The 14,887-nt window shown below is 39.8% G+C and overlaps 1 protein-coding gene across 1 annotated transcript in view; it reads left to right on the forward strand.

Moving 5' to 3' along the window:
• The window catches only part of col7a1l (collagen type VII alpha 1-like), a 432,947-nt gene that overhangs the window by 180,649 nt on the left and 237,411 nt on the right, over positions 1 to 14,887 (forward strand). The window contains exons 53-57 of the mRNA XM_087999395.1: positions 1,600 to 1,680; positions 4,429 to 4,464; positions 4,794 to 4,832; positions 8,611 to 8,646; positions 10,444 to 10,527. Of these exons, the coding sequence (XP_087855521.1) occupies positions 1,600 to 1,680; positions 4,429 to 4,464; positions 4,794 to 4,832; positions 8,611 to 8,646; positions 10,444 to 10,527 (276 nt within the window). The remainder of the gene's footprint in view (positions 1 to 1,599; positions 1,681 to 4,428; positions 4,465 to 4,793; positions 4,833 to 8,610; positions 8,647 to 10,443; positions 10,528 to 14,887) is intronic.

Consider the following 14,887-nt stretch of genomic DNA (forward strand, 5'->3'; position numbering starts at 1 on the left):
TAGACACAATATATGAGCGTTGCTGAAGAAGGTACATTTTGTCAAAATTTCTTGTCTTGCATTAAACAGAACACTTTGCAAGAATATCAAGGAAAGGAGAAGCTGCCATTATACGATGTGAGAGTAGAATGTTGATTGGTTTGCAAGCTGATAGGTAGAGGCATTGCCATGGAGAATGCACAAATTAGTGATGACCGACAGTTAAACTTTGTTTAAGTTTTAAGACAAGTAGGTTGACTCAGATTGGGTCAAGGTATTGCCCTGAGAAATGAGCTAACAAATGGCTGTCACCTGTTCTATTGAGTGGAAATAGCTGTAGTGCATGTACATGTTCTTTCTGATGCAAAAAAGAGGGCCCTATGCATAATATACATAGCTTCCAGCACACACAAATGTACCACACTGCAAGCTCAACTAGCAATCTAAGTTGGTTGTCAACATAATTCTTTGCACACTCAGAATTATCCAGCAAATGTTATCTAATTCCAAGTAATTCTGGACACTGCATTATGAGTTTTGCAAGTACAGGCTTGTTGAGTACAGTCAATACCTTGCATCCTATGAATAGGATAATTCTATGTGATAATGGCTACTCTGATCAGATCATTTTCCACTATTTATCTTGCAAATTCATGAACCTAAGGCTTGTCATTTTTGGTCTTGAAGAATGTCTGTCAACTTCAATTTACCCTGGAAGGCTAAGTTGTTACAAAGGTTTGAGCAACACCTGAAGTTGGATGTGTCACATTGGTATGATGCAATCTCAAAAAGAGTAGTGTTCACCATGAGCAAGATCCTGCCACAAAGGTGTTTTGCTTATCATACAATTGGGTAATGTAATGTATGAATTTCAGTGCCAATGTGATTCCTGGTATGTAGGCTATTGGTATGTAGGCTATACATCCCAAAGTCTGACAAATCATATCCAATAACTTATCCCTTAAAATAACCACAGCAAGCAAAATACTGATCATACTCAACCAGTCTACCTTTACAAAACTCATAACACAGTCTCCAACATTGGATGTGATTCTGCAATTGGACAACATTTGCTGGATAATCATGAAGGTGCAAAGAATTATGCTAACAACAATTTAGGATTGTTATTTGGGCTTACAGTATGGTGAATTGTGTGTACTGAAGCTGTGGATGTTAATACACAGGATCCTGTTCTTTGCAGGCTAGAAGAACGTTTACACAAATTGTGCCTGTTTCAATTCAACAAAATAGGTTAAGGCCATTTGCTGGTTCATTTCTTGACCATCAGAATCTGGTTTAATATTTATAGCTTGACAATGAACTGCTACTCATAATTAACAGGTACATTCTCCATGGCAATGCCTCAGCAAATCAGAATCCACCTGCTAACTGATCTGCCCTCCCTTCTCATACAGTATAAGTTTTGGTTTCCCCATACAATGGCATTCTTGTGAATTGTTCTAATAAATGGAACTTGAAATGCTTTAACAAAATATCTTATTTCAGAAATAATCAAGTTCTGTACAATCAAATGACCATTTATTGACAATATTATACAGATTATATATTAGTGCAGTCTTCAGTTAAAATAAACCTAATCCTCATCTTATTGTGCTTAAGGGTGATACAGGACTTCCTGGGGAATGGGGTCAAAAGGGAGACCGAGGTGATCCTGGTATCGCAGGTCCTCCTGGACCAAGGGTGAGTGGATTACATAATTACTCCTGAATGGTCACATTTTCACTCCTGAATGGTCACATTTTCATATGTGGGAGAAAGTGAAGGCTGCAGATGCTGGAGATCAGAGTCAAAAAGTGTGGTGCTGGAAAAACACAGCCGGCCAGGCAGCATCCGAAGAACAGGAGAGTCGATGTTTCAAGCATAAGTTCTTCATCAGGAATGTTTCTTGGGCTTACAGAATGAAGAGCTTATGCTCGAAGTGTCACTTCTCCTGCTCCTTGGATGCTGCCTGACTGGCTGTACTTCACCCGCACCACACTTTTTGACCCCCACATTTTCACATATGCCTCAGCATAGTTATGGAGACTGACTGTTCTCCAATACTCCACTAGTCACCTTAATTTACTTATAATATATTGTGTCCAATTTCAAGCCTGTCCACTTAACATAAATGGCAAAGCAGTTATTTATTTATTCTCAGTGGTGCTAACAACGTCAGTGTTTATGGTTTAGCCTTTATGATGTACCACTTGAAGGGAAACGTAGAGGTAATTAGATTACTTACAGTGTGGAAACAGGCCCTTCGGTCCAACAAGTCCACACCGACCCTCCGAAGAGCAACCCACCCAGACCCATTCCCCTACATTTACCCCTTCACCTAACACTGTGCACAATTTAGCATGGCCAATTCACCTAACCTGCACATCTTTTGACTGTGGGAGGAAACTGGAGCACCCGGAGGAAACCCACGCAGACACGGGGAGAATGTGCAAAGTCCACACAGACAGTAGCCCAAGGCAGGAATTGAACCTGGGTCTCTGGTACTGTGAGGCAGCAGTGCTAACCATTGTGCCACCGTGCCACCCACAAGTAACATGATGTTCCCATGCAATTCCTGCCCTGGTACTTTGGAATACAAGAAGTTGTGAGTTTGGGAGATGGTATTGAAAAAGCTCTGGCAAGTTGTTAGAGTGTTATACTATATGATTAAGACAGAAACTACAATGGTGGTGGAGTATGTGCAATGTGGTGGGTAGAATGATTTAGTGGTTTCAAGTAAATTGTATAATCTAACTGGTCACGTGATTGATATGAGTAAGAGAGAAAGCACCAGTCTAGAATGAGTATCTAAGAAAGACGTCTTAAACAGTACACTAGAGAGCTGTATTTGATTACCCACCATGTTCACAAGAATGATTGCAGAGATCATCCAATGAAGAGAGATTGTGCAGTTAAGGCCTATGCTTTCTGGAGTCTAGAAAAATGAGAAAAGTTCTATTTGAGGTATACAAGATGCTAAATGGGATTGACAAAGTAGATGTAGGTAGGATGTTTCCTCATGTGGAGCCATCTAGAATGAAAGATTTTAGGATAAGGGATGGCAGATTTAGAACTGAAATTAGGAGGAATTACTTCACTCAAATATCCTGAATCTGTGGAATTTACTATTCCAGAGTACAGTCAATGCAGGGACATTGAGTAAATTTAATGAGGAGATAGACGGATTTTTAATTAGTAATAGTCGAAGGGTTATGGAGAGTAGGTCGAAAAGAGGAGTTAAGGCTGAGCTATGATGTGCCATGATCATATGGAATAGCAGAGGAGCTGAATTGCCTACTCCTGTCCCTAGTTCTTGTGTTCTTATGTATAGGTGTAAAATGAGTGTTACAATACACAAGGAAGTGAAGAGACTTGCTTACAGATAAGGAACAAGTAGCCTCAGGGTTAGAATCTATGACAAGGTACTTACAGCATGAGATACTCCACATCAATACAGAAATACTGGTTACAGTATTGCCTTAAAGCACAACAGGGTGGCAGCTAAGGGAAAAATCTCCAAATCCAGCATCTGAAATTATAACAGTGTTCAAGGAACACAGCTGAAAAGAGAAGTATCTGAAAGGAGGACAGAGTTAGTGAGAATAAGTAACTGCTAAAACCCAAAATAATGCTCTGGGAAAATGAAAATGTATGTGTAAAGATTTTGTCTTCCAAATTGCAAACCTGTATAGAAAACACCAGAGTAGAATGAGCATGTGAAGGGAGACATCTTGGATATGACTTGTGCCTTGGTCCTGAAGAGTGCAAGATGAAAAAAATTCTTGACTCTTTTCTGAATTGAATTGAATTTATTGTCATGTGTACCGAGGCACAGTGAAAAGCTTTGCCTTGCGAGCATTACAGGCAGATCACATTGTTAAGCAGCATAGATAGTAAATAATAGGTAAATAGCAGCAAAAACAAAAACACAGGTACAGGTGAATGTTAAGAGTTTGTGAGTCCATTCAGTATTCTAACAACAATAGGGTAGAAACTGTTACGAAACTGGGTGGTGCGTGTGTTCAGGCTTCTGTACCTTCTCCCCGATGGTAGAGATTGTAGAAAAACATTGCCTGGGTGGGATGGATCTTTAAGAGTGTTGGCGGCCTTTCCTTCTACTAAGTTTATATTCTGAATAACCAAGCAATTAAAAATTTTAACCTTAGGAGAAGTGACAATTATATTTCAGAAGAATCTACTTTGTGTTGAGCCTAAATGAAAGAATCAGGCTCTTTAGTCCAATTAGTCCATAGCAGTACTTATGGTCTGCATGAACCTCCTCGCACTTGTCTTCAGCTCACATTAACAGTACAAATTTCTATTAATTTCTCCTTCATGTTCGTTTAGATAGTCTGACTGTAGGTCTTAGATCTGCATAATAGCTATCGGTGATACCATTTGTTTCTAGTTTCTTTTATAACATATAATTGTTATCTTCTTCCTTTCTAGGGTCCAGCAGGACCTCCTGGGCCACCTGATAAAATGGTAAGTTAAGACTATATTGAACTTTACTCAAAATCTTACATTTCCTTTAGATCAGACCTTCCCAATGTAAAGAAACTGCTGGAATTTCCAGTCCCCATACATAATTTTTATTGTACCACTTACTTTCACATAAGAGCAAAATAAAACAAATGCTGGAAAGCCAGAATACAAGCAAAAAATTCTGCAAGATACAAGTCTGACAGCAGCTGTAGAGAAGAAAAACATATTTAACATTTCAGTTTGATGACTTTCATTAGAACCCTGAGAGAAAAATTGCTGAGTACTGATACATGGAAACTTGATCAGAACTGAACATGTTTATTTTCCAGCATGGTGATCAGAAAATTGGAGATCTGAAGGGAGAGAAGGTAAGTTCGAAATTTTTTCTGATGTAAGAACCAGATGTTTTTTGTTCAGAGATCCACGGTTATACCATGCAACCAAATAAATCTCCACTCAAATTCTCAACAATATGAGATCCTACCCTATTCTTCTAATAGCTTGTTGGGTGGCATAGAATTATGTAGAAGAGAGGGAGGCCGTTCAGCCCACCCGTCCTCTGATTTTATTAGCAATTCACTGAACAAAGGAAACCTCATCTTGCCCAGATTCTTTTGTCTAATATCTTAAATCTGTATCCTTGGTTACCAACCCCCTTACCATTTGAAACAACTCCTCATTTACTATCTCAAAGCCCCTCATCATTTTGAACTTTTATTGAATTTGCTCTCTAACTTTCTCTGTGCCAAGAAGAACATTTTCAACAATCTCTCTGTGGGTGCTTGTCTGGTACTCTCCCAATCGGCCATTATTGTTGATTCATCTGGCACAGGAGTGGGTGCTGTCATGGCTGAGATCCAGTCACCACCTTGTAATTATCAATTAACCTTAAAATGAAATGTTTCAGTATATGGTCGCCAAGTAGTGACCAAAAGAGAGAATTCTGACTGATTTTCTCCTTAATGCTAGTGCACTGAGGGCATTTGTGGAGTCCTTTTCTGCTACCTTGGCTCAACTAATTTAACATAGGGCAAAGGTGGGCCTTGCATGTTCCTACTCTTTATAGTCCAGCCACTCTAAAATATGGAGTCAATTTTCATGTATGGCTTGAGTTCCCACTGGGAGCCTTATGAAGAACTTCATGCATATTGAGAAATCAAATACATGATGAGTGCTGTTATTCGAGGAGAAAGTGAGGTCTGCAGATGCTGGAGATCAAAGTTGAAACTTTATTGCTGGAACAGCACAGCAGGTCAGGCAGCATCCAGGGAACAGGAGATTCGACGTTTCGGGCACAGGCCCTTCTTCAGGAATCTGAAGGGCCTGTGCCCGAAACGTCGAGTGCTGTTATTCATCCATCAGTTTTAAAGCTGCACTTGATGGACTTTAATTCTCTCTGTATATGCCTAGTAGATTAGCTCACTAATGCTCATTTAAACTCAGAGAAAGTCATATGTTTCTCCCCTGTGCTCCCACATAGGCCAAAGGAATTGTAGTAATTAGTAGCAATTGACAGAAAATGGGGGAGATACTAAATGAGTATTTTGCATCAGTATCTACTGTGGAAAAGGATATGGAAGATATAGACTGTAGGGAAATAGATGGTGACGTCTTGCAAAATGTCCATATTACAGAGGAGGAAGTGCTGGAGTCTTGAAACAGGTAAAGGTTGATAAATCCCCAGGACCTGATCAGATGTACCCGAGAACTCTGTGGGAAGCTAGAGTAGTGATTGCTGCGCCTCTAGCTGAGATATTTGTATCATCGATAGTCACAGGTGAGGTGCCAGAAGACTGGAGGTTGGCAAATGGGATGCCACTGTTTAAGAAGGGTGGTAAGAACACGCCAGAGAACTATAGACCAGAAAGCCTGACATCGGTGTTGGGCAAGTTGTTGGAGGGAATCCTGAGGGACAGGATATACATGTATTTGGAAAGGCAAGGATTGATTAGGGATAGTCAACATGGCTTTGTGCATGAGAAATCATGTCTCACAAACTTGATTGAGTTTTTTGAAGAAGTAACAACGAAGATTGATGAGGGCAGAGCGGTAGATGTGATCTAAATGGACTTCATTAAGGCGTTCGACAAGGTTCCCCATGGGAGACTGATTAGCAAGGTCAGATCTCATGGAATACAGGGAGAACTAACCATTTGGATACAGAACTGGCTCAAAGGTAGAAGACAGAGGGTGGTGGTGGAGGGTTATTTTTCAGACTAGATGCCTGTGACCAGTGGAGTGTCACAAGGATCGGTGCTGGGTCCTCTACTTTTTGTCATTTACATAAATGATTTGGATGTGAGCATAAGAGGTACAGTTAGTAAGTTTGCAGATGACACCAAAATTGGAGGTGTAGTGGACAGCAAAGAGGGTTACCTCAGATTACAACAGGATCTGGACCAGATGGGCCAATGGGCTGAGAAATGGCAGATGAAGGTTAATTCAGATTAATGCGAGGTGCTGCATTTTGGGAAAGCAATTCTTAGCAGGACTTATACACTTAATGGTAAGGTCCTAGGGAGTATTGCTGAACAAAGAGACCTTGGAGTGCAGGTTCATAGTTCCTTGAAAGTGGAGTCGCAGGTCGATAGGATAGTGAAGGCGGCATTTGGTATGCTTTCTTTTATTGGTCAGAGTATTGAGTACAGGAATTGGGAGGTCATGTTGCAGCTGTACAGGACATTGGTTAGGCCACTGTTGGAATATTGCATGCAATTCTGGTCTCCTTCCTATTGGAAAGATGTTGTGAAACTTGAAAGGGTTAAGAAAAGATTTACAAGAATGTTGCCAGGGTTGGAGGATTTGAGATATAGGGAGAGACTGTAACAGGCTGAGGCTGTTTTCCCTGGAGCGTCAGTGGCTGAGGGGTGACCTTATAGAGGTTTACAAAATTATGAGGGGCATGGATAGGGTAAACAGACAAAGTCTTTTCCTTGAGATCGGGGTGTCCATAACAAGAAAGCATAGGTTTCGGGTGAGAGGGGAAAGATATAAAAGAGACCTACGGGGCAATGTTTTCACACAAAGGGTGGAATGAGGTGCCAGAGGAAATGGTGGAGACTGGTACAATTGCAACATTTAAGAGGCATTTGGATGGGTGTAGGAACAGGAAGTGTTTGGAGGAATACGAGCTGGGTGCTGGCAGGTGTGACTAGATTGGGTTCGGATCTCTTGTCGGCATGGACTGAAAGGTCTGTTTCCATGCTGTACATCTCTATGACTCTATAACAAGGAAAGGAATGTATGAAAATCATTGAGGTGATTATTCATGTTCAAAAGTGAAAGAAAGCAAGGTTTACTTGCTGTGCTTTCAGTTGCTCTTATTCCACCAGAATCTGTAGTGAAGACACCTGGATTTGAGTGAAATGAAGAACAGTAAAACATAGGATCCAACAAATGGGAATATGCAGAGGAAAAGTGTCTATTTTTAACCTTGGTATAATTGCAGAAGTTAAATGTTCTTGTAACCAAGTTTCTTTTTGAAGAAGTAGATGTTATATTTATAAAGCATCTTTCACAATCTTGGGCTACTCCAGAGCACTTTACAGCAAATGAAGTACTTGAACTTGTCATTGTTGCAAATTAGGAAACATGACAGCCAAATTGTGCACAGCAGCATCCTAAAGACAGTACTGACCACATAGTGTTGATTGAGTGTTAAATATTGGACGCTTGAAAAAGTTCTTGGTCTTTTTTAAGTAGTATCACGGAATCGTTCACATGTACATGAGTCGGCAACTTGATTTAATATCAAATTTGTAAAGCAGCATCCTTGGTAGCATTGCATCCTTTCAGTATTATACTCAAGTACCAGCCTATCCTATCATCTTGAGTACCTGGAGTGGGGCTAGAATGTACATACTTTGGATTCAGGAACAGGAGCACTTTGACTGATTAGTAGAATTTTCTTGTATTCTGTCCAAAAGTGTCAGGGATTAGCACTCTAAATTATGAAAATAATTGAAGTCTAGAACAGACTTTGAGTATTCCCGACAGTTAAAAGTTGTTCAGAGGAAAAGAAATGTTCGGTGAAAGATAAATGCTTGACAGGTAACCAGAAGAATATGAATGTTATCAAATTTATAAATATTCTACTTTTTAAAACTTTTAACGTGTTATTTCCTTTTGATTAATTTAATTAATTAGGGTGACCCTGGAAGGAACGGTGAAGCTGGGCAAAACGTATGTTCCTGTGACACCTTTAGTATGCAGGGAAAAGGATATATGTGTTGAATGTTGGAGTTGTGAGCCAGAACATAGTTTCAATCACATCCAACTGACAGCTGCTAGATCTGGCTTCAGACAGATTGCAATTAATTGTTTCATTAAGAAAAAAAACAACATTCAAATGTTTAAAGTTCTGACTTTTACTCCTAGCTGAAACATATATCTGAATCTCCAATATTCTGGATCCCAATGTCAGTAAAAACTTAGATGGAATAGGAGCTTTTCCATCATATTTAAACCAGCAACATCAACTTAAAACAGTATCTAAGGGTTGAATGTGGTAAAATATTAAGGACCAGGGTGACACCATTGACAAACTAGGGATGTGTTCATAAATTGCACTGTAACTGTATTTTGACTTGTATGTTAAACAAACCTGTTTGAGACTTCAAGAAAATTGAACCCACGCTACCATTTGAACCAGTCCAATATGAAAACATTAATCCTGTTGGAAGAAAAACAGCACAAGGATATGACACAAGTAGCTCAGGTTTTATCAATCAATCATGGTATCCAGGTTAGTGATAAATGCTGCAAAGGCCAAGTCCTTTAGTTGTCTATGTGTGTTCATCTATTCAGATCATCCCAAGCCAACCACTGTTTCTTCTGCTTTTGTACTTGACATGTTGCAATCCATTCCATTTTGAGTTGGAGATGCCGGTGTTGGACTGGGGTGTACAAAGTTAAAAATCACACAATACCAGGTTATAGTCTAACAGGTTTAATTGAAAATACACTAGCTTTCGGAGCGTCCCTCCTTCATCAGGTGTTATGTGAATTTTAACATCGATTTCGAGAGTCTGGATCTTTAACTACGTAGATTGCAAATCTTCCTTATTGTTGGATTCTCACTTCAACAATGGTAACATAAGAGCACATCTCAAGAGGCACTTTTTCATCCCACTTGCCCAGCACATGACTGCAAATCATGAAGCCAACACAACTGCAAATCATGAAGCCAACACTCAATCTCTGACTTGCTATCTGAATATCCTGCTGTCATGCATGTTTCTGGTTTCTGCAGTGACAGAAAGGAGACCACAGAAACAGTGTAAACAGTTACAATCAGTTCCCCATTCCTGCCTGTTCATGGGCCTTGAGGAATTGCTGGATGAAAAAAAAACTAAGGTTCTTCTAGCTCACCTTATAACATCTGGTTAGTTGCATGTTACAGCAATAATGGAGATGTTGACTGATCATAATGATCATTGAAGCGTACAGGAGAGCATGCTATGAGCACTACCAGATTTTCCTAAAAATGAGGTGACAACCTAGTGAAACTATAACGCTGGACTACTTACATGCCAAATAGCAGAGATAGATGGATCATATAAGCAATTGATCAGATTTTCAGTCCTGCTGAGTCTAGGTGTGAACAGTGGTGGACAATTAAAGAACCGATAACTGAAGCATGCTACACAATGTCCATGGATGTGTTGGAGCTCCTGACACATCAGTTCAAAGGATAAGGTTGAAGCATTTACAATCATCTTCATATCGCAGGTCTTGTCACAAATTACTCATACACTCTGCTCACTGAAATATTGTTTCCCAAACGTCTGTTTTGAGTTTATCCCTCTCTTGCCTTTCAAGTGCAGGTCATATTCTCTGGCTTATCTGTTCTATAAAAGGTGGAATAGTTTATAGTAATAGTTCAAATCCTTCTGAAATATAATGTAGCATATATTACATCATAAATATGGCTGTTTATGTGGGATCAGGACCTGATGCGGGCTTTAATGTTACTTCCAGGTCTTAATTGGACAGAAGGGTTACCCCGGAGCTATTGGACAACCAGGTCTCTCCGGTGTTCCAGGCATTCCCATGAGTAACATTGTAGTACATTCACCACATCCTGATCTACTAATGTATAGTTTTATATATATAATATATATGTATATGTGTATGTTAACTATTTGTATCAGATCACTTGCTAGGCTCCAGACTTTGCTCACCATGTAGCTATTGTTATATTTTGAAAGATTTTAAAAGGGGTATTTTGTTCTTCATGAATGATATTGTAGATTTCATCATTTCTTTCCGTGTTTGGTTTCCCTTACGGTTTGCCAGTCTGATTCTTTCTGAGATTACTACACACTGCAGACTATAGGGATACCCTAATTTTCTAACCACCATGTTCAGAGATATTGTTACACACCTATAGAGCAGATGGGACTTGAGTCTGGGTGTCCTGGCTCAGAGGTATAGTCACTACCACTGCATCACAAGATCTTTTACATTGGCAACTATATCTTACCCATTTGAGTCCTTGGCAAGCTCAAGCAGATTGAGCACAAAATTTACACTGGCATTTCAGGTCTTTACTGAGGGATGACTATGCTTTTGGAACAGTCGATAAACCCTTGCGTCCTCTTTCTCTCAGGAGGGCATAACATATCCCATGACATAGCTTCAAAGAACAGCAAGATTGTCCTGAGAAATATTTACTTTTTAAACCAAGGTAAAAATCACACAACACAGGTTATGGTCCAACAGGTTTATTTGGAGGCACTAGCTTTCGAAGCGCTGCTTCTTCATCAGGTGGTTATGGAGCAGAATCATATGGCACAGAATTTATAGCAACAGGATTGCAGTGTCATGGAATGTAATATTAAACCAATTTAGCTTGAATCTTTCATCTTTTAGAATGATCATTAGTTTTGGTTCCTTCGTATGAAAGTTACATTCTCAAGATAGCTTTTAACAATAGATACCATCTCAGCTCAGATAATGCATTGAAGGTGTCAACTTAAAGTCTGTCTGTGTCTCAATGTTAGGTCAGACTGATTCTATTTCTAAAATGGGATTTACAGAACTTTACATGGATTTATGCAGTTTTTGAGCAAAATAAAATGTAATTCTACAAATACAAAATCACACCACAATTTACATGTGCAGGGGAGACCGAGTGAGTGTGTGCATGTGGGTGTGTATGTAGGGGTGTGTATGAGTGTAATGGGGTATAAGTCTGTGAGAGGGCATGTGTGTGGGTGTGAGCATTGGGGGGGGTGTATGTGTGAGTGTATGAGAGGAGAGAGAGAGAGCGTGTATGTGTGTGTGTGCGTGAGAGAGAGAGAGAGAGAGAGAGAACGAGAACGAGAACGTGTATAGTACAGTGGGGTCACTTTTTTAAACCACTTCACTAAAACAAAGATGGAATACTTAGCCATTGTTATTTGCAGGACCATGTATTCAAATTGGTACTCATGATTCCTACACAATGACTACATTTCAAAAAGTATGCCATTGCCTGTAACTTTGAAGTATGTCCTATTATTCTGTAAGGCACTACATAAATTCAGTTTTGCTTTTGTTGTGTTCTCCTCATAATGTCTGTTCGTACCTGGGCAACTGGATTCCTTTTATAACTGGAATGTTGCAGTGTACCTTGATCTTAATGCAGCTTGTATCAGAAGGTGCTCTTCTTCATGTTATTTGAGGATATTCAAACCGTGTGTTTGATTCTGTTATAGGGAAAGCCAGGAGCTGATGGAAAGCGTGGACCACCCGGAAAAGATGTAAGCTGACTGCATCTCAAAATGATCTACACTGGGGCATAACTATGAACTTGTTGAAATTACTCCTAAAATTAGTTGTTTCTTTTGTTGTGAATTCTTTGCCAGTGAAAATATTCTGCACTACACCCACCCTCCCCCTGCTGGGACCCATCCCACTACCAGAGTGAGCTGATCAACTACTTTAAATTTTGTCAGTTGCATTCAGATAAAGATAGAAGACTTGATTCTGTAGAATAACAGGAAATGAATGTTATTGATATATGTATGATGTTACTCTGACATCAACAGAGCAGAGAGAAACACTGATCAAGACTCGAATGGGAGCAGAAGCAAAACATTACCAGAGAGCTGTGTTCAGTGTAGAGTAGGTAAAAACAATGACTGCAGAAGGGCTTTTGCCTGAAACGTCGATTTTACTGCTCCTCGGATGCTGCCTGAACTGCTGTGCTCTTCCAGCACCACTAATCCAGAATTCAGTGTAAGAGTATATCACCCTGTAAGTAGAGAATTACGGTACTACTGAGACTGTCAATTGAAGGTATGTTTGCCATAGGCTTACCAGACCACTAGTTTACTCTCTTATCAGAGAGACATGACTGGTGTGGTATAACCTGAGGGTCACCATACCTCAGATGAGGGGAGAGATTGAGAAAAAATCATTCTTGGTAACCTCACCCTGTTGGCATCTCTCAGAGATCCAAGCATTTCAAGACAGTAGCAGTCTGAGAAGAAAGTACAGCCTCTTTCAATCATTAACAAGGTTGTAACAAGTGCATTTAGGAAGAATCAAGGTAATCAGGAATAGACAGTATGGATTTGTGAAAGAGAAATCATGTTTGAGGGAAACCCATTGATGCGCTGAACTTGGATTTCCAGAAGGCACCATTTAAAAGCGGATAGCGGATAGCGAAATTAGCAGCTCATGATGTAGGGGACAACATACAAGCATGGATAGAAGGTTGGCTGGCTGACAGAAATCAGAGCATTTGCATAAATGAATCTTTTTCTGACTGGCAGGATATGATGAGTGGGTCGTTAAGAGATTTAAGCATGGCCCTCAATATTTTACAATTTATATTAATGAGTAAGATATGGGAAATTAAGGTGTGATAGCTAAATTTACAAATTACACAAAGGAATGTAGGAAAGCATATTGTGAAGAGGGTATAATGAGGTTGCAGGGTGATATAAATAAAGTAATTGGGCAAAAGTGCACGAAAACATGAAGTAGCTCCCTCTGACAGGAACAATACAAGGTGGAGTGTTAGCTCAACAGAGATCCAGTGCAGAAATCTAAGGTGCAGAGGAATCTAGGTGCCTGAGTGCATGAGTCACAAACAAATTTAGTATGCAGGTGTTGCACATAATATAGAAGGCTAATGGAATGCTATTCGTTTTCACATGAGGAATTGACTGTAAAAGTAAGGCTAAAAGCAAAATACTATGGATGTTGGAAATCTGAAATAAAATCACAAATACTGGAGCAACTCAGCATGTCTGGCAGTGTCTGTGGAGTGAGAAACAGAGTTAATGTGAGTCTGATAAGACTCTTTTGAAGACAAAGTCGTATTAGACTTGAAAAGTTAACTCTTTCTCTCTCCACAGATGCTGCCAGACCTGTTGAATTTCTTCAGCATTTTTGTTTTTATAAAAATAAGCATTTTCCACTTCAGTTCTACTGGGCATTGATAAGACTACAAGAAAGACTTGTCTTTTCAGTGTATCCCATGTGATAGAGCAGCTGGGCTTCCTAAATCACTGAGTCTGTGTAGTAACCTCAAATGGTTGATAATAAATTGGCTGTCACATCCATCCAGACTATGTTTTCAGTATGATGTAAAACTGGATGGAGACCCACTACCACTTGCATTCATCCATCACACAAAGTCAAAATCCACCCCAATTTGTGGATAGTTATCCCTGTCTCTTCCCTATACCCAATTTTCATGAACATCAACACAAAACAACAGATTTTGCAACAACGCAGAAGACCATTTGTAATATTTAACTTTGTAACCATGTTCTACCTCTTCCCCATACTCTTGCACACTGTTTTTATTTAAATAAACATCCAATGTCAGCTTGCATGCCTAAATTGAACCTGTTTTCTCACAATTCCAGACAGTGCATTCCAGAAGCTAACTACTCACTATGTGACAAGGTTTATTGTTGCCTCACATTAGCAAAGTGCACTAGTGTGGAATCTCCTGATGTTACATTGTGAAGGTCGTTATACCGAACAAGATTGGATAAATACTTGAAGGGAAAATATTTAAAAGGGCTAGGCAGAGTAAACAAGATTAATTGCATAAAATGCTCCAAGGACTTAGCACTCCTTCTGTGCTGTGTCTTCCTATTTATCTGTCCCACAGACTACGCTTGGGGGCAAGAGATCACCTGGGTGCACAGGATAGAGTGAACAAGCATTCACAGTGGAATCTATGTCATTTTCTATCCACTCAGTTAAGTGAGAGATCATCAACACAAGGGTTTTAACATATTTTTCTTTTATTCTGCAGGGTATGAAAGGTGTCCGTGGATTACCAGGAGTAAATGTAAGAGACAGTCACCTTGCAGTTTCTTTAACTGCAAAAACTCTGGCCCAGATCGTTGCCACAATAGAGGTCCCCTGTCACCACTGAGGCCAGGAGACAGTCAGCCTGTGGGAGTGCGACTGG

This window comes from Chiloscyllium plagiosum, unplaced genomic scaffold (genome assembly GCF_037043375.1).
Source record: "Chiloscyllium plagiosum isolate Xiang-an unplaced genomic scaffold, Cpla_swu_hap1 HiC_scaffold_23, whole genome shotgun sequence".
NCBI classification, from domain to species: Eukaryota; Metazoa; Chordata; class Chondrichthyes; order Orectolobiformes; family Hemiscylliidae; genus Chiloscyllium; species Chiloscyllium plagiosum.